This window comes from Corvus cornix, chromosome 13 (genome assembly GCF_000738735.6).
Source record: "Corvus cornix cornix isolate S_Up_H32 chromosome 13, ASM73873v5, whole genome shotgun sequence".
NCBI lineage: Eukaryota > Metazoa > Chordata > Aves > Passeriformes > Corvidae > Corvus > Corvus cornix.
Genome location: NC_046343.1, coordinates 948423 through 967301, shown reverse-complemented (window position 1 = coordinate 967301; position 18879 = coordinate 948423). Strand labels below are relative to the sequence as shown.

The window sequence follows — 18879 nt, the reverse complement described above, 5'->3', positions numbered from 1 at the left end:
AGAAAGCCCCTCTGCCCTGCTGGGGTCAGTCTGTCCGTCAGGATACGGGGTGGAAAGACCTGGTTGGGTTCTGTGTTTTCTTGTGCCACGGAGCTGCCTCATGCCTTAACAAGCTCCTTCCCCGACCAAATGACTTTGTTTCTGTAGCTGATTTGATGGCAAAAGGGCCCAGGAGGGTGCAGGAGGGAAGGGAGAAAGGAAATGTCTCAAGCAATTAGTGTGATTAGAGCAGCTGAACACTCTGCTTGCCGCAGCTTCTGCGGGAGCCGTTCCTGTGGGAGGGCCGCAGCAGGGGGGACACGGGCAGGGCTGGGGACCCTTCCTGCAGAGGCCAGGCTGGGACAGGGCCTGGCCCCGGGCCATGGCTACGCTGGGAGTAGTGACAAAGGCCTTGGTAAGGTCATCTCATTTCTTGGGTGCTGCTGAATGCCACCTGTGAATCCTCCTTCTGTAATTCCCTTCAGTTTTCAAGTCAAATCCCAGAGTCACTGAGGTTGGGAAAGACCCCCAACACCATCGACGCCACCTTGTCCCCAGCCCGGAGCACTGAGTGCCACCTAGAGCCCTTCCTTGGGCACCTCCAGGGATGGGCACTCCAAACCTCCCTGGGCAGCCCCTGCCAAGGCCTGAGCACCCTTTCTGTGAAGAAATTCTTCCTGAATTTCCTCTGGAATGACTTTGCAGGTGGCACCTCATGAGGCAGGTGGAGTGTGTGCAGTGCTGGGGGCGAGGGCTCCTGTCTGCCCCTGCTGCCCCTCCTGTGGGCAGTGCTGGGAGCTCTGCATTCAGTCACTCCAGAAATGTGTTACAAACACTTCTGATCAAACAGAAAAAGAGGAACAGAAGTTAGGAAAACACAAACTGGATTTTCAGTTACTCTCGGCTCCACCACTCAAGCAACCCCAGTTGCTCCTCCAGGGCTGCTCTGGAGCCTCCATCCCACAGCCTTAATGCCATGGGGGTGAACCGGCTGTCCCTGTTGGTGTGTCCCTGTCAGTGTCCTGAGTTCCTGCCCGTTTCCTGCCCCACTACAACGTGGAGCTTCCCTCTGCAGCACCCGAAGGCCACATGGTGCCAGCAGAGCCGTGACCCAGGGGGCAGAGGCAGGGCACTGCTCCCCGTGACCTGTTCCTGCTTCCTTCTCTGAGGAGGAATTATTCCAGCTTGGGGAAGCCTGACATACCAACCCCCAGATTAACTCTGGATATCAACTTTTTCCCTGTGAAGTTTCCTGGGGACTCAGGCAGCCCTCACAGGGTGCACTGTGAGCTGTGGGCAGCGGCGAGCGCAGCGGTTCTGGAGCAGTGAAGGGTGTGTGAGGTGAGAGCACAGAGCCTGCAGCTCCTGGGCTCTTCTGGAGGCTTTTCCAGTCAGCAGGAATGCTCACATTATTTCCAGAGGGATTAGGATCACGTCTGTACATAGCTGAGAGCTTACTTAAATTTTCAACATTTCTTCTAGGTCAAAGGACAGTTAGTCCAATTTTTCCATGTTTGATGCGTTTCCATGCTACAGTAGAAAACTCCTTCCATTGTTGTGACTTTGAATACATTTGTAATGCTCGAAGACTTCTGGGAATACAGGTGGATACACAGAGGTGCTAGACTCACAATCATTCAGATTTTCTGCGTTCCTATGGAGAAGTTTGATAGAAACCTCTAATTTCACCACAAATTTTTGCATCCTCCTTTAAAAAAAAAAAAAAAAAAGAAGAAAATATCAAATGATCTGTAAGATTTGGCAGGAAAAAAGAAGTATGTTCTTCTGCAACTGCAGGGCAGAGCTGCAGACTAGTTAACCCAAACCAGTTTAGTTTATTTTCCCCAAACCTATCCAATCCAGTGTGCCCATCTCAAAAAAAAATCCAATTATCCTTGCACTCATTAGGGAAAAGTATTTCAGGCCGTGGTAGAAAGCCCTCCCCAGGGGATGTGTGTGCAGCTGCTGTGCTTGGTACCGAGGGGTGGCCCTGCTGCAGGGTTGGTCATTGGATCCCACAGCCCAGGGTCCCACAACCCTGACAGCCTCTCGGTGCCTGCCTCCCCTCACTTCCCAGTAAGGATTTATCCGCTCCGGTGTGTCCCAGTGCATCCCCTCCATCCTCGAGCATGGACACTGTGCCATGCTTCCCACCTCTAAATGTCGTCATCCCACACTTCACTTGGAGTTGCTCCAAGGGAGCCGGTTCTCCAACGTCCTGTTCCATTTTTGGGAATTGCCCATCCCCTCCCCGCAGCACCCTCTGTGAATTCAGAAACAACGGGGCACCTTAGGCTTGGGCTGGCTTCTACCTTTATTCTTTTCAGACCTTGCAAAACCAGAACGAGCCGGGTGTTTTTGGGTGATGCTGTACAAGAGGAGAGCTCAGGGAGCCGGGGGCCCTGCAGTCCCTGCCCAGCACCGTGGTGCTGCCCCCGACCTGGCTCAGCACCCTCCTCATCCCCTCAAACCCTCCACAGAAGGGAAAAGCTTCTGATCCCAGAGCATTTAGGATTGCCCAGGCATGGGTAACTTAATTGGTCTTGAAACCAGTGCTGAAAATGTTTGGAATAAAGTAGTGTCTGGAGGGTCTCCCACTGCCTGCATTTATTTGATGCAAAAGTGCTTCGCTCAAGATGCTAAATCAGATAAACCAAACCATTCATTTCTGAAAGTTCAATTCACCACTTAGAGGATAGAAAATAAACCAAGCTAAGCCACAGCACCACTGAACAGTGAGATACAGGGTTTAAGGCAAAGCCCACTGTGCCTGGGAATGTTTCTCACATAAATCAAATTTATCTCTGTAGAGCAGAAGCCCAGTTTATGAGGTTCAGACAGGGAAAAAATAAGAAAACTTCCAGAGAGAGTGTCTTAAATAGCTCATAAAAAACGAGCATCTGCCCCTATGGAAAGGGATATCTGATAGTCCCAGAAAAGCGACAGCTCCGATGCAGAGCTCGGCACCATCTGTGCTCCTGCTGAGGGGTCGGAGCATCCCTCCTTTCCTCTGGCAGCAGCAGCTCTGATCATGATCATGCTCCAAAGAATTAATAACCAGCAGCCCTGCAGGGCTCCTTTGTCCCTCAGCCCCTCCCTGGTTTTCCATGGAGCCGCCGCGGTTCCTCTCGCTGGCAGGAGCAGCAGCCGGCGGGGCAGGGTGGGGATGAGCCGCTGTCCCCACGTCCCTCCTGCTCCGGGCTGGCAGCGCTGCCCCGCAGCACGACCCTCTGCTGCCTCTGCCAGAGCCACACGAGGCTCGTCCTCGGGAGGTGCTTGTGGAAAATGCAGCTGGTTCAGGGCTGGGAAATGCAGCCAAGCCCGAGCTGTTTGTCAGTGCCTGTGGCTGGGGAAAAAAGCCACTGTCATCCCGAGGGATAAATAACAAGGGAATGCCCTGTGGCACTGCTGGGCAGTTCCTGCGGTGCCTATGAACCACAGAATCCCAGCATGGTTGGGTTGGAAGGGTCCTTAGGGATCGCCTTGTTCCCACCCCTGCCATGGGCAGGGACACCTCCCACTATCCCAGGTTACTCCAAGCCCCCTCCAACCTGGCCTTGGACACTTCCAGGAGTGTGTCCCTGGAAGGACACTCCACCACTTCCCTGGACAGCCTGTTCTGATGCTTAATCACTCTTTCAGTAAAGACATTGTCCCCAACAACGCGATCTGAACCTCCCCTAGGGCACCTTGAGGCCATTTCCCCCTGTCCCATCCCTCATTGCCTGGGGAAGAGGCTGATGCTCCCCTCGCAAGAGCCTCCTAATTAGGAGATCAGTAATGGCTTCAAGCAGGAAAGAGGGAAGTAATTTCCAAAGTAATTGTTTTCATAAGCATCTTTTTCAGCTGGATGTCTCAGCAGAGCCATTTCTGGCTGCTTTGCTGCCCTCGCCCCTGTCCCAGTGCCCAGCCCAGATGCAGCAGCCATGGTCCGTGTCCCTCTGTAATAGGAACATACATCATGTCACTGTTCCCAGCCAGAAGCAGCTGTTCCTCCTGGCTCTGCCGGTGCCAGGGGGGCAGTGCCAGCACAGGGGCTGAATGAGGCAGGGAAGAAATAATAAACTCATTGTGGGCTGATGACTCCAGGCTGCTCCTGCAGCCCCTGTCACCTGTGCAGGTCTGCTCAGTGGTGCTTCACGAGTGGCTTCAGCCGGTCCAAATGGGAGAGACTCCCTTCCAGGCCCTGGGGTACACTGGCAGAGCTGGAAGAGCTGGTGTGCTCCATCTGCCACCCTTCGCATGGCATCCAGCATGGGCACTGAGCTTTGCCAGCTGGGTGGGTGTGCCAGGAATGGGGGAGCCTGGTGTCCCCTCCTTGGGTGTTCCTCTCCCAGGACACAGCAGGGCCTGGCAGTGGAACCCCTCCTCCCTGGGAGGCTGCCCAGCCATCCCCTGAGCTGCCAGGGTGAGCAGCAGGGTTGCATTCACTCACCTTTACCAATCTTGTCTTTAAAGTCAAAGCATCTCCTCCCACCACCACCATTTTTCAGCAATCACGTCAGTTGTGTGTTACAACAGCTCACTGCCTGCTATACAGCTTAATTATTGATTGATAGCCCTGTTATACAGCTTAATTATTGATTGATAGCATTGTAATCCCCTGCTGTGCATGTGGAAGCGAAGGGAAGGGACTGGTAAAGCAGAGACAGGAAGCTGATAACCCTGAGGAGAAGGAGAACTGGACTGCAGAGCCCCGGAGGGCTGGCCAAGGAGCCCCTGTGAGCAGCTCCTGGGAAGGGTGACTTTTGGGAACAGCACTGGAGCAGAGACAAAGGAACAAGGGGAGGATACTCCAAGAATAGCAAATCACTTGATACTGAGAGTAAAAGATGAGAGAGAAGAAACTGGAGCGACTGCAAGAACAGAACAAATGAGAGGTGAAAGGGGTGAATTTATCCATGTGATGATGGCATGAAGAGGCCACCGCCAGGATCCAAGGAGACTCAGATTTATATATAGTGTCGATGAGGACCAGGTGGGAAATGAAAGGGAAGAGAGTATGTGATTAAATCATCGGGAGAAAAAAGTGGAACTTGGGTGTTTTAAAAGGAGACCTGGGTTTGCTCCAACCGTATCCAAAATAAAATGTCATGAAAAGACAGCAGAACTGTAGCTGGGTTAAAAAATACCTTACTCGTTGGCTGGAACCAGCGCTGTTAGCAGAAACTCCTCATTTGAGAACTGGTTATCTCTTAGCCTGGGGATTTTCCGCCGTGCCATGATGGAATAGCCTGTCAAGCTGGTGCCCGTCACAGGGTGACAGTGAGTGACAGACTGGCTGTCCCTGGGCACGGGTCCCGCTCCTCAGCTCTCCCTGCCCCTGAGAGCTCTGTCCCTGCTGGGTCTGCCTGCTCCAGCACTGCAGCAAATGCCCGGCCTGTTGCTGAACTGTTATTTAGGTTATTTGATTTTCTTGTCAAAACCGCTCTGTCAGGATTTGGGGCTGTTGCTGTAAAGCCAAACCAAACTGCTGTCCCCATTAAACCCATTCCAAGCAGCATTTCCTGTCCCCAGGGCTGTCATGGAATCAGAGAGCTTGGCTAGGAAGAGGTCTTAGAGAAAATAGAGTTCCAACTTGTTAAAATAGAGTGATATCAGAGCTGCCATTTTGGCAAGTTTTAGAGGTGGAGCCCCAAGAATTGCCTGTGATCCCTTGTCTCAGCCCTTATCTCTTCCCTTTCTCAATCTACAGCTCCTGTGTTATTGTACCTGCCAGGGGGACAGGAGGAAATCAGCAGTCGGGTTCCTGCTCCTCCTTTACTCTCAGTTTCCTGAGATTTCTTTGCACTGATGTCATTTGTGGTGGGGGTAAAGGGGAACATGCAATTTATTCTCCATTATGTTCAGAGTAATGACAAGTCTTAAAATAGCTCTCAATTAGTGATTGATTGCAATTAATTGGAACAACATAGGCTGACATGATAGCTCTGGATCTCCAGAGCATTTCTGAGTTCATGAGCTCTAATTTTCAAAAATTCAAGAATTCTGGCTCCCACATTACCACAACCATCTGTCAGCAGTTTCTCACACAGGTCTTTGAGAAGCAGGAGCAATAAACACTTTGGCTTTGCTAATTAAAACAGGTGTCCAAAACCGGGGCTCATTTATTGTAAACTGGGGGTTCCATATAGGTGTGGAAATATCCATATATTGCCCAGAGAGGCTGTGGGCTCCCGTCCCTTGGAGTGTCCACAGCCAGATTGGATGGGGCTCTGCTGATGCTCCCCTCGTGCTGCATTGCTGCAAAGCTCCTGTGGGTAATTCCAGAATTAGGGCACTGTGAGAGGATGTGTTTCCTGATTATTCAGACTAATTTGGTTGTACCTGTGTTTTAATTAATGCATGATTGGAGTTTCTTTCTTAACAAACATCAGGAATACGTCAGTACAAACCAGCAGTGGGGTTCAATCCATGATCCTCCTGCATCACTTCCCTGGACTGTGGCTGCTGCTCTGCTGGCCGACCAGAGGGCTTCGTGTGTGTCTGTGCAGGTCAGCCTGGCCAGGGGTCACTCCAGGGGATCATTCAGAGAGGACAAGGAAAGCCCTTGCTCCTTAACTCAGGTGGGTTTCATTCCATCAAACTTCACTTTCAAGGTCTTGAGCATAAACTGAAAGTAGCAGAAAGCAAAAGGAAAGGCTGTGTTAAGATACAGTGTTAATATGGCATCGATAAATAAAAATTATTCAGAAAAGTCTTTAATTTGAGGAGGCAAGGCTGAACTGAAAGAAGAAAGGTGCAAATAGTGGCAGCTGTGAATTCTCTGTGCTCCAAACTTACCCAAGCTGGAGTTGTTAGGCAGAACAGAAAGAGCAAATGCTGTGGGCAGCAGAAAACTTAAGTGTCAGGTTTTCATATCAGCACCATTTTCCCAGAGGAAAATACACTGAAATGCCTCAGTCCTGATGGCCAGATATTGTCTTTACTCACAGTCCTGGGAAAGGGGAGCACCAAGCAAGGGAGCCAGCAGCACTGAGTTATTCCTCGAGGTACTTCTGTTGTACCGGAATGCTGAATGCTGAGACCCCTCAGCTCTTCCCCCAAAGCAGGCTCATCCTTCTCCTGTTCTCCTTCAGGCAGAGTCCTTGCTGAACCACCAGTGAAAACCCCAGCGAGAACTGGAAGGGCAGCACTCAGCTCTGCTCCTGCTCCAGCCTGGCCAAAGATTTGCTCCGTGGATGGGAAGTGAAGGGCAGGAGGGAGCTGGGGGTGCAGCCTGGGGGTGCCGGGGCTCGCAGGGAAGGGTTGGCTGTGCATGGGGGCACCAGTAGAGTCCAAAATGTTCATTGCACAGGGAAGTGATGCCCGAGACAGGGGACTGGCCACAGGAGGAGTTTTCCTCTCTAAGGGCTTTTGTTAGGAAGGGTGAGGAGCTGTCTGTAGGGCCTGGCGTGCCCCCCAGCTCTCAGACAGTCTGGCAGCGCCCATGGCCACAGTGACCGGCTTCTCCCCACACTTCCCGTGGCTCACCATCCTGCTGCTCACACTTCAGGCTTCTCCCTCCTCTCCGAATTCTAACTTCACCACATGTTACTTTGAGAAGATCCATATATAAATATTTTGGCTCATTTAATATGCCTTCTGGTATTTTAACACCAGGTCTCTTGTTTTTCTCCACCATTTGGGGAACTTATTTTTATTTTCAAACAAACTTGATACTCTTACAGAAGTTCACTTCCAGAACTGAGTGTTTTAGGGAAGATTTCAGGAGTGCTGGTAAAATGACAACATGCTGGGAGGCTCCTGATAGAAGTGTGTGTGCTGCTGGGGACTGGCTGAAAATTGCTTTGCACGAAAAAGAGAAACCATGGGACAATTCTGGGGTTTATATTGGGTTGGCAGGTTCAGAATATTTAAATGGAAAACACTTTGAACTAGAAATTTTAAATTTTAATTTAAATTTCAATTGAATTTAAATCAGACACCAGGTGTCCCCAGCTGCCCCCACAAGGGTAAAAAATTGTGTGAGCTTCCTAAGGGGGCTGGAACAGCCGCAGGATCTGCCTGTTCCCTTCCTCCTCCCAGTTCCCATCCTCCCTGGTTCCCTCCTCTCCCCAGATCCCTCTCCCCCCACTCACTGCTGGCTTTGAACATATGGGAGGGTTCAAACCAATGGTGTTACTGCCAAGTCCTTGCCTGGGTTTGTCTCTCACTGAAATTTTACTGCAGATACTTGATCCTAAAAGCAGATAAATCCAGCAGTGTCTGTCCTGTGGCCAGGACAGATCCTGGAGCCCACCAGTGCCTGGAATTTGTCATCATTCCTCAGCTTTACCTGGGTAATTTTATTTAGACGGGGGCATTTTCTTCTGATAAATCTGGGCCCATTACCAAGTCAGAATGTATTCATTAAAACACCAGTTAGAGCGTGGTCTCTCATCAATCACAACCCCCTTAATTCCTGCACGGGTGCAGAGCCGTGGGAGGCGCTGGGCACGCCTGGTCTAAATCAAACTGTTACTGCACCAACGTCACCCTGTCCTCAGCCCCGCGGAAATCCAGCTGTGATTGACCATATGAACAATGGGGGAGGTGTTTAAAAGCTCCAACACTTCATTTCTGGGTGTTGGGAGGTGAACAGAGGGTTCACAAGGCTGCAAGCACAGAGGTGACAGGACTCCAGTGGGATGGAGGTGATGGGGAGCTGACCGGGGGTTGCCTCAGAGTTCCCCCCGCCCACCCTGCCTGCCTGGGCACGGTGGTTAATTAGTGCTCAAACGGGGATCAGTGAGGAGGGAAAGAGGGAGGAGGAGGCAGCAAAACCCCGAACAGAGGAGAGGTGAAAGTCATGGGACAGGAAGGAGAAAAGGAGCATGAAATAGAAATAAATCAAACCAACAACAAAGCCCTAAAGCAGAAGCAGGAAAAGGAAGAAAAGGTGAAAGGACAACATAAATGGACCAGAGTGGATTGAGAACAGGAGGAAAATGGCTGAAGTGATGATCACAGACTGGGAGGTTGGTACAGCCACACACGTGGAGGTGAATGAGTGTCTGGATACAGAAAATATCTCTGTGTGCCTCAAAAACAGGCACCAGATGTGTCTCAGCTGCTGCCTGGGGATATTGTCCCTTCCCAGCCGTGACACCATCCCCAGAGCTGCCCACAAACCTCAGGAAAAAGGGCTGTGAAAACTGCAAGAGCTGAATAAAAGGAACATTATTCTGAGAAGGAGCCTGCAAGGGCAGAGCTGTGGGAGAGCTCAGTCCCCATCCCACTGAGTGCCCTCCCACAGCTGGGACTTTCAGTCCAGATTCAGGAGGGGAAAAAATGAAAATTTTGAGATTTCCTGGAGAATGGAAATTGGTAACATTTGTTCTGAAATATGACAACATTTCTGGGCACTGGGCCTTGGGGCACTTTTAGACCCCTCAAAGTGTTCCTGCAGCCCCCCTGCCATTGGGGTGCCACTGCTGGCTCGGGGGGACAGAGGGATGGGGGGCTCTGCCCTGTGCCCCCAGAACTGTCAGTATTGGGCGTTCATCCCAGGCTCGGCATTTCCCAATCCAAGCACTGGTCAGAGGTGTCTGAGCTGGGGAAGGGTCCCTGTGCCATCTTTCACCAGGAAAACTCTTCGCTGGCTTTTGTCAGTCTTGGTTTCTGTCTCCATTCCTCTCTCCTCCCCAGTTTTCTCACAGCATCTGTCCCCCTACACAGGGATTTCCCATTCCCTCCTTGCAGCCTGTTTGTTGGGAAAGAGGGAGAGGAGAAGGGGAAAACTGGGTGGCTGATGGTTTGTGTGTCAATTATACATCAGAGGCTTTGCTGCTGCTTCAGAAGCTTCTAATAATAATTATTATAATTAGGGCACTGGGAGAGAAATGTGCTGAGATCAGGGAGGAAAGCAGGAAAGCCAGGCCAGAATTAATTAGCCACTTTTATCTAAGAATCTCAAAGCATTTAGACATTAATTAATGAGTGCTGTGGTTAAGTCAGCACGATGCTCCTTTGCTGCCGTTGTCATGCCAGGCTCGGGCTCAGCCCCCTCCCTGCCCAGCCCTGGGGTGCCGCTGCTGCTGCAGGTGCTTCCCCAGCACTGCAAAACACAGGAATAGTTCTTTGATCCCTTTGGTCCTGCCTGTCACCCTGCCAGCTCCAGGGCTGGGCTGAGGAGACCCGGCCTGGGCAGGTTTGTGGTGCTGGAGCTGTGCAAGCCCCCAGCCCGTGCAGGGCCCTGGCACGCTGGGCACCGGTGTTCCCCTGGGGAACAGAGGCTCCCTGCTGACCCCAGCCCAGCTCCATGAAACCCTCAGTGCTGAGATTGGCCCTGGGGCTCCAACAAAACTGTTTATTCATGGCAAAATCGTCTCTGTCTCCTGGCTTACCCGTGGTGTGCCCATTGTTGGTGAATATTCATTAAGTGAAATTAGCATCTAATAGGTCTTAATTGACTTATAAAACCTTGTTTTGTGCTAATGAATTCTGTACTGTAGCTGTGCCTGATGGCAGCTGGGGGTCCCTCTGCCCAAGCTGCCACCTCGGAGCCAGGTCAGTGGGGGCACAGGTGGCTCAATCCCTTCTTCTTCCCCGTAGTCCATGGAAGATGTGGCTGCCCCATCCCTGGAAGTGGTCACAGCCAGCTTGGAGAAACCTGGTCTACTGGAAGGTGTCCCTGCCCATGGCAGCGGGACTGGAATGAGACTGAGATCCCTTCCAATCCAAACAGCCCCGGGACTGTGGGACAGCCATGAAGTCACGGCTGGGAGCAGGCTGTCCGTGGCCTGAGCATTGTGTGCAGTTTGCAGAGTGTCACTGATGATCACGGCAGTGCCCTGGGCCCCTGCAGGGGCAGATGTTTGGGGTCAGGTGAGCTGTTTGGGTTCTCGGGGCACGGTTTGAGCTTTGCTTGGCTGGGTAAGTGCAGCCCTTTGGGTTTCAGCGGCTGTCCCACCGCTGTGAAATGTGGGTATCAGCTGCAGTAAGGAGCTGGAATCCACACAACTCCTGCAAGTGTTCTCAGAGCATGTGGATCAGGGTTTTGTAGGGGCTCAGTTCATAATGCCTTTGTCCAAGCCTAGAAATTGATTAAAAAATTCAATTTAGCCATTTTTGACAGTTTTCAGACAAGACACAGGACAGCTTTGAAGTGAGTCTGTAAATTAGAGTAGCCCTGCAGCTCCCAGACTGAGACACTCCTTCACCATTGACAAGGAAGAGGAAGGAGGAGATAAGGAGGCTTCCTGATCTCTGGTTTTCTGCCTGTTCCTGTAAATGATGTGCATGGTGTTCCTGGCTGGGTAAGGGCGGAGACGCAGGAGAGCGGGGCAGTGACAGTCAGGGGCTCTGTCAGTGCTCCCAGCCCCTTCCCCCCTTCCCCTTCTTCAGGGGCTGCTGTGCTGCTCCAAGGCTGCACAGCTCAGTGGTTCTTCCCTTGGTCTGGGGATGTTACCGCGCTGCAGCAGCTGGGAGTGGCAGTTCCGTGTTAGTGGGAAGATGGATGCTCCCCGATGGCCTTTCTCTCCGTGGTGGCTGCGCTGGCGTGGTCAGGGAGCTGTTGTTCCCGGTGCCAACTCTCCCCTTTGTCACGGATTACTGCGGCTGGGCAGGTCTCCAGCTGGAAAAGAAAACCTCCAGCCCTGCGCCGCAGGAGTCGGGAATAGGCACTGTCCTGGGCTTCCCATGGCTGGGCTCGTGCGAATGAAGCAGCGAGTGTCCCCAGAGCCTCTGGGCTGTGTGTGACCAGGCCTCCTGTGGGGGGAGGCTGCTCTGAGGGATGTCCCCAGGGTGGGGCTGGGCGAGGGAAGGGGATGTTGGGGGTGATGCCCACCAGGACAGAGGCTGGCAATGCTGGCTGCACCAGCTGGCTCTGCGGTGGAGCCTCAAAGAAGAAACAGTGTCTGGAGAAGTCAGGGGGGCTCCAGCCATGGTTGCTCAGTTGGGTTAAACACTGGATCGGGTTAAATGTGGTGGTTTCTCCCTGAGGATCTCGGAAGTTTCAGCCCATGTTGGGTATTGAGCAGCACATGGCAGCGAGGTGGATGGAGGAGCTCCAGGGTTCGTGGGCATCAGCTGCTGTTGGGCCCCGGGGGATGTTTGCTGGCAGTTGTGGTGATGTTCAGGGAAGGTCCCCATGAGGGTTCCTGTGGCCCTGGCTGCCCTCTCGGTCCTGGGGGGCTCAGCAGCCTGTCCTGGGGTGTGTGGGGGTCTGGAGCTGCCGTAACCCCGGGCTCTCTGTCCTCCTGCAGGTGAGCCCTCCCGCTGGTCCTCATCCCACTGCGACTGCTGCTGCAAGAATGGCAAAGGCGACAAGGAGGGTGAGAGCGGCACGTCCTGCAACGAGCTGTCCACGTCGAGCTGCGACAGCCAGTCCGAGGCCAGCTCCCCCCAGGAGACCGTGATCTGTGGCCCTGTCACGCGCCAGCCCAACATTCAGACTCTGGACCGGCCGGCCAAGAAGGGGCCAGTGCAGCTGCTGCAGCAATCCGAGATCCGCAGGAAGAGCGACCTGCTCCGGACTCTCACCTCTGGCTCCCGGGAGTCCAACTCCAGCAAGAAAAAAGCAGTGAAGGAGAAGCTCTCCATTGAGGAAGAGCTGGAAAAATGTATCCAGGATTTCCTCAAAATCAAAATCCCAGACAGGTTTCCCGAGAGGAAACATCCCTGGCAATCCGAACTGCTGCGAAAGTACCACCTTTAGGCTTTGGGTGGGGAGAGCACACGACCTTGTTAGGTTAGAGCCAGATCCTAAGTGATACAAAAGTAATTCCCAGTAATAACTATTTGTTAGGTCACCAAAACCAAAATCCATCTCTAGTACTGCCTAATTTGCCTATTTCACCTTAACATTTCTAGTCGTAGGGGAATGATATTTTTGCAGTCCTGGAAGCACAATGACAAACGCTTTTGTTTGTAAACTTGGAGTCTTACACAAGCTGAAAACCTTAAGGGCACAACCAGACCCACCCCAAGGGATGCTCGTGTGGCCCCAGAGCAGGCAGGGTGGGATGGTGAGGGCTCCGTGCCCTCTGCATCCTGCTCGGAGCACGCGTGTCTGGAGGGAGGAGCACAGCACAAAGCCCAAGCTCTGTCCCGGCAGTTTAAGCATGTGTATTTATATATGTGCATATATATATGTGTGTATATATATCTCTGTGTATATATATATGTATATATATATTAATATATATTGCTTAAAGATTTTCTGGCTCTCTCCTTATAACTGCACTTTCTCAGAAAAAGAGCATTTTCTAGCAGTCTGTGGATGTCCCGTTTCTTCTCCAGGCCTCTGAGGGCTGAACAGTAGAAATCCCTCTCCCTGTCTCTCTCCTGCTCCCTCTGCCTGTCCTTCCCCCCTCCCTGGGGCACTGTGAATGTGTCTCAGTGGAGACCAGGGTGCAGTCTGTGGGTTTGTGTTACCATCAGCAAAATATTCCGTTTGTTTGGGATGCTCTCGTCCCTCCATGTCCTCCCCACACCTCTTGTATTTTTCAAGGCTCTCCAGTGCCAGTGGGTTAAAGGTGTGCTGATCCCAGCTGGAAAGCCTCAGGGATGGTCCAGGGCTGTGTGGGGATGCTGGGGAGGATGCTGGCTCCTGCAGGTGCCAGGTGTGTGTGCCAGGAGCGGCTGTCCCAGCTGGCAGGGACAGCTGGCACCGTGCCCCTCCGCCACAGAAATCACCCCCAACCCGCCAGGGGACTCTGGCCGTGGGGAGCCGCCGCTGCAGGAGGGAGCGGGGCTGTGCCAAGAGAAAACACAACCCCGGGAGGAGGTACCCGCGTCCCCTCCGCAGGTGCCATCGGTGCCAGCGCCAGGGTGGCACAGACAGCAAGCGCGCCCTGTGTCCCGTGCCACCCCCGGAGCCGTGGGAAGGGGCTGGGCTGGTCCTGCCACTGCCCCCGGAGCCAGGGGAAGGGCAGCAGGGGCTGGCCGGAGAGGGGCCGGGGCTCGGCAGAGGCGTGGGGCAGCCAGAGCTGGGGCAGGGCAGTGCCAGCGGCTCCGGCTGCTGGGGCTGGCCAGCCATGGAGAGGCGTGGAACACTCCATTGCTCCAGCTGTGGTGGCCATGGCTGGGAACAAACCAGCTAGAGGATTTGGGATAAATTATTCCTTTTCTAAAGGCACAGGAAGGAGATTTTTATATATATATATATATATGAATATAAAACTGTGGGCAGTGACAGTGCTGGTAACACAGAATGCTCGGATTCTGACTTATTTAGTGTCCTGCAGGTTCCAGGGCTTCCCCCTCCCGAATTCCAGAAGCTGCTGTGGGAGATGCTGTCCTGCCTGCACAGGTTCTTTCTGTGACACTCGTGCGGTTCCAGCCAGGGGAATCTTGGTGCCTGCGGGGCTCCACTGTGCGGGCTGGGACAGAGGGGGTTGGCAGGGAACCGTGAGGTCTCCACGAGCACACAGCTGTGTTTGGGGTTGCGTGCACCTTTTACCAGCTAAAAAAGGAAGCAATACTTGTCCAGAGGGATCCATAAGCAGGAGCTGGCTGTGGGGAGGGGGAACCCTCCCAGCAATACATCTCCGGGCGGCTGGGGAGCAGGGCTGGGCTGTGCAGCTGGGGTCACCTCTGCCATGCTGCAGGTGGAGGAGGGGCTGTCCCTTACGGAGCTGTCCCCTCTGTGCCGGTGCCACAGAGCTGGCGCTGGGCAGGAGAGGCTCTGCCTGGGAAATGCTCAGTGAAGAGACTCAGCACTTCCTGAGATTGTGCTTTAGAGCCAGTTCAGGGCTTAGGACATTCCCTCACGCTGGAATTCAGGCCCGGCTCTTGTGCCACCCTCCACTCACAGGCTCAAAAAGCACATCTTCCCACAGAAACCAATGTTTTGTACAAGCCCCATAGATGAGGCCCTGCTTAGTCATTTCATGGTTAGATTATAGCATTTTTCTCTCCCTACTCAACATTTCCTGCATCTTGCTCCTCTGGCTCTGGCACCAAGAAAGGACAGATAGGGCTCTCCTCTGGATTTCCAGCAGGGCATGGGGTTCAGGACAGGTCACCTTTGTTCCTTGGCAGGAAACTGCAGCTAAAACCTCATGCTTTCACTACAGATCTTTCCCTGTCTCTTTTTAATATCCCAACTCTTTGGGGTCTAAGCTGCGTGTGCCAGAGTGGACGAGCAGGCATTGGGGGGGGGGGTGTGTGTGTGTGTGTTCCCAGGCTGACGTCCCGGGGCTCGGGATTGCTCCATGATTAATAACTGTGGACAAATTAGACCAAATGAAATGCGCCCAAGTGGGCTTGATTTATGTGGCCTTCATGTCTCCAGTTTGAGATGAAATGGTTATTTTTCTCCAGTGCTACAGAAATAACGGTCTTAAACTGCAGTAATCACAGGCAGGCCCAGCCTGCTGGGAAACCCAGTCTGGGCTGGGGCCGGAGCAGGGCAGTGCCAGGCGTGGGGCTTGTGCCTGTGTGTGCTTGTGTGGGTTCTGCTGCATCTCTGAGGGACCTGCTGCTGGTCTGACTCCATGGACAGCTGTTTTATGAGTAGCTTGTGCAGAGCTGGGGCTGTGCCAGCAGGTTTTGTCCTGCTCAGAGGGACTGGGGGGCTGCAGGTGGAGCACAGGGGCCCCGAGCGGTGCTGGAGGCTGTCACGCCCCTGGTGGGGTCAGCAGCTCTGCCCAGCATCCTCCCCCTGCTTCCCAGAGCTCCCCTTCTCTCCCTCCTCACTTGCTGCTCTCTCTGCATCACCAGTGCCCCCCAGCACCCCCTCCACCTTTGGGGCACTCCCTGGGACGCTGGGAGAGGGGATGGGGGCACCTGGCAGTGGTGCAGAGAAACCCTGGGCAGGCTGAGACAGAGCAGGGGAATTAAAAATGCTGTTCCATGATGGCTCCATAGTTCAGCTGTGGGTGGCAGCGGGTCAGGAAAGAGCAACCAAACCTTCTTCAGGCACCAGGATGGTGGCAGGAGGGTGACCTCACACATTAACCCTGGGAGATCCCTTCCCAGTGGTAATGCCCTGCACACACAGATGCACAGCTGCACACACATCCCTGCCGTGGGTGGGACAGACTCACAGCCTGGGGTGCCTTTCTGGCAAGGCTGTTTTCCCTCTGGGACGTGGCACCTCTCCCTGCTCCCGGGGCAGGCCATCCCTGCCGTGGGTGGGTGCTGGAGTGGTGCCTCGGGGCCAGGGCCACCTCAGCACGAGCAGGGGAACGTGGCCCGTGCTCGGCACATCCGGCCCCTTCCTCCTTCTGGGGCTTTCCCTGGGGCTGTGCAGGGAAACTGAGCTGGGACGGGAGGAAGGGAGACAGAGGCAGCACAGGGCAGAAAGGAAACTGGAATGAAAGATTGATTACCTGAAAGAGAGCTGGGTTTGGGCTACAAAACATATTCTACTCAAATTCGACTTTATTTCAGTGAGAGAACCTGTGTGTCTCCCTAGGAAAGGTTTTGTAGCGAGCCAAAATTAAACTCAGCTCACAGAGTACTTTATTCTTTCTAAAATATCTGGGGAGAAAACTGGATTTTGAGCTACTTTCCACAAGTGACAAAGACCAAGTTCTGTTGAAACTAATTTGTAAACTTACCTTGACTGCAGTGGGACTGAGACTTGGCTCCCACCGGCAGAATTCCCGGTTTCCAGGGGCTTTGCCACCCCAAACCCCCTGAGACACCTGAGCGGGACTCAGCATTGGGGGGACACACAGAGAACGTGGGGACCAGCTGATTTGGCTTTCTCCCTAAACCATCTGCACACACAGCACCCAGGCCTCACAGTGCTCTGGATAATGTTCTGTGTTTAAGTTTGCTGAGTCCATTTGTTAATTTTATTTGCGAGCTGTGGGCTGAAGGACAGGACAAGGTTGGGTTTCACTGGCAATGGCCATCAGGTACCCGAGGCCGTCAGCCGTGTCCCGCTCTGCTCTCCCAGCCCTGGCAAGGCAGGAGGAAACTTCCCAGCCCCTTCCCCTCCCCACCACTGCGAGTACAGACTTGGCTTTCAGAGTACTTTATGCATAAGGCCCCATGTGTATCATGGTACAAAATAATTGTCCAGTCTTATGGATAGTTTATGCCCCAACGGGGTTTTGTAGATTAATAGTAAAAGAACAAAAAAAAAAAAGAAAAAGCACTTTTAAATTATTTATATTATAAAAAGACATTCTTTATTTTTCTTGGCATTGATGTCACTTAGCTAAAAAGTCCGTTTATAAATAGGATATTGCAGATTTTAAACTATAGCAATGCTAAGCAAAGACCATTTCAGAATTCCACAGAGAAAATTACCGAGGTGAAGCAGGAGGGTGGCAGGGCCCAGCTGGCTCCACGGGTGGGCGTTGGAGTTGAGGGAGATGATGTCCCTTTGTGGTCCCCTCTGGCCGTCCCCAGCCGGGGATGGCAGGACTGGACCCCCCAGGCCTTTGGGGTTGTACAGAGGTGCTGCCAGTGCAATATTTCCCAGCCCACACGGGATGCAGAGGGGGTTTGGTGCCATTGGGATCTCTCGGGGCCTTGCTTACGTTACATTTTCGGACCTCATTCAGTACTAAATGACTTCGCCGAGGCTGAGTCAGTCTGTTGCACATTGATGTAGATTAAGTGGCACCCACTGAATTACCTCTCGACTTTCCAACGTGGTTCACTTGTACATAAGTGTAATGTCAAACTGTTTACAGGTACTTTTGTGCGTAATTGTGGAAAAAAAAAAAAGTTTTAACTACAAATTTAAAGGAATCGATTTTACTGGAAGGTGTTTAAAAAAATGAATGTGCTTAATACAGTATAGACATCCTTGCTAATGGTCTCACCTGAATGCATGTATCCGTGTTGTCAGTCCCACCAGTGAGGTTATTGGCAATATTCTGCAGTCTGTGAATAGCAAATATGCATAAACTACTGTGACTCTGACAAATATAACTCGGTAACTGTTTCTACTGTGGTATGTGAAAAAAATCCTGTAGCTTTTAGCCTGCTGTATTTCCCTGGTGCAAAGAGCACCGGGAAAGAGAGAGATCTTGGGAAAATGAAGTCACAGCTGTGACTTGAGCGGGGTTGTTCGTGCTATGGCCCCGCCAGGTGGCTGTGGTACAAGCGCTAAAAATGCCATTTGCAGAGGCTGGCAGGTGGGAAGGGAAAGGAAGGGAAGGGGCTGCAGCTGCCTCCTGCCCTGGCATCGCTGCTGGAGCAGAGCTGGCTGCGGGCTGGAGCTGGGGAAGGCAGAGCCTTGGGGCAGGGCCGTGGGACCCTGCGTGGGGGGAGCTCAGCAGCGCTCTGGGGGCGTTGGGCGCTCACAGCTGCAGCCAGTTTGTGTTTGCCATTCCAGTGCAGCAGTGAATGCACGCTGGGAGAGCACTGACCACAATAAATGAGTTGGTATCCTTCAGCTGTCACACGCAGAAATGCATCCATGGATACATCCAGGCTTTCTTGCACACGGGGATTTAGCATTGGCTCATGTAACCACTTCCCTCCCTGCTGGCTGGGCGTTATACTTTCTCCCTGGAAAGTGGTGGGGTTTTCCCCAATTTATTTCTGGGTTTGTTATTATTTTTAATTTGTGGTACTTGGCTGTGGTTGAGAGGAAGCCCTTTCCAATGGCCCCTCCCTGGCAGAAGGTGAAAGATGCATCTCTGCAGCATTTGCCCCACATAGGGCTCCCTCACAGCCAGGATTTGGATGTTGCAGGGCCTGCACAAGTGGAAGGCCGAGGTTTGGGAGCTGTGCCTTCTCAGTGGTGAGGGGGACACTCACTGAGCTCCCCTGTGGCACCAGCCCAGCGCTGGCAGTGCCACGAGCCAGGTGATGCCAGGATTCCCATCCTGGGAATCTCGGGGACACTGGGCAGCACCTGCAGAGGGGCCCCATGTCCCTGAAGGGCCCTCCCAGCTCTGGGACGAGCTTCTCCACATTAACTGCCCCTCGTCAGGAGCCCAGGGGCTGGGGGACAGCCCAGGGTGAGCTGAGGAGACCCTTCTGCTGCTGCTTCTGGGCAAACCT

At 53.0% G+C, this 18879-nt stretch overlaps 1 protein-coding gene across 1 annotated transcript in view; it reads left to right on the top strand.

The window, feature by feature from the left end:
- KCTD16 (potassium channel tetramerization domain containing 16) overlaps positions 1–17812 on the top strand; it is a 62349-nt gene extending 44537 nt beyond the window's left edge. The window contains exon 3 of the mRNA XM_010399588.3: positions 12168–17812. Within this exon, the coding sequence (XP_010397890.1) occupies positions 12168–12619 (452 nt within the window). The 3' untranslated portion in view covers positions 12620–17812. The remainder of the gene's footprint in view (positions 1–12167) is intronic.
- The last annotated feature ends 1067 nt before the right edge of the window (positions 17813–18879 follow it).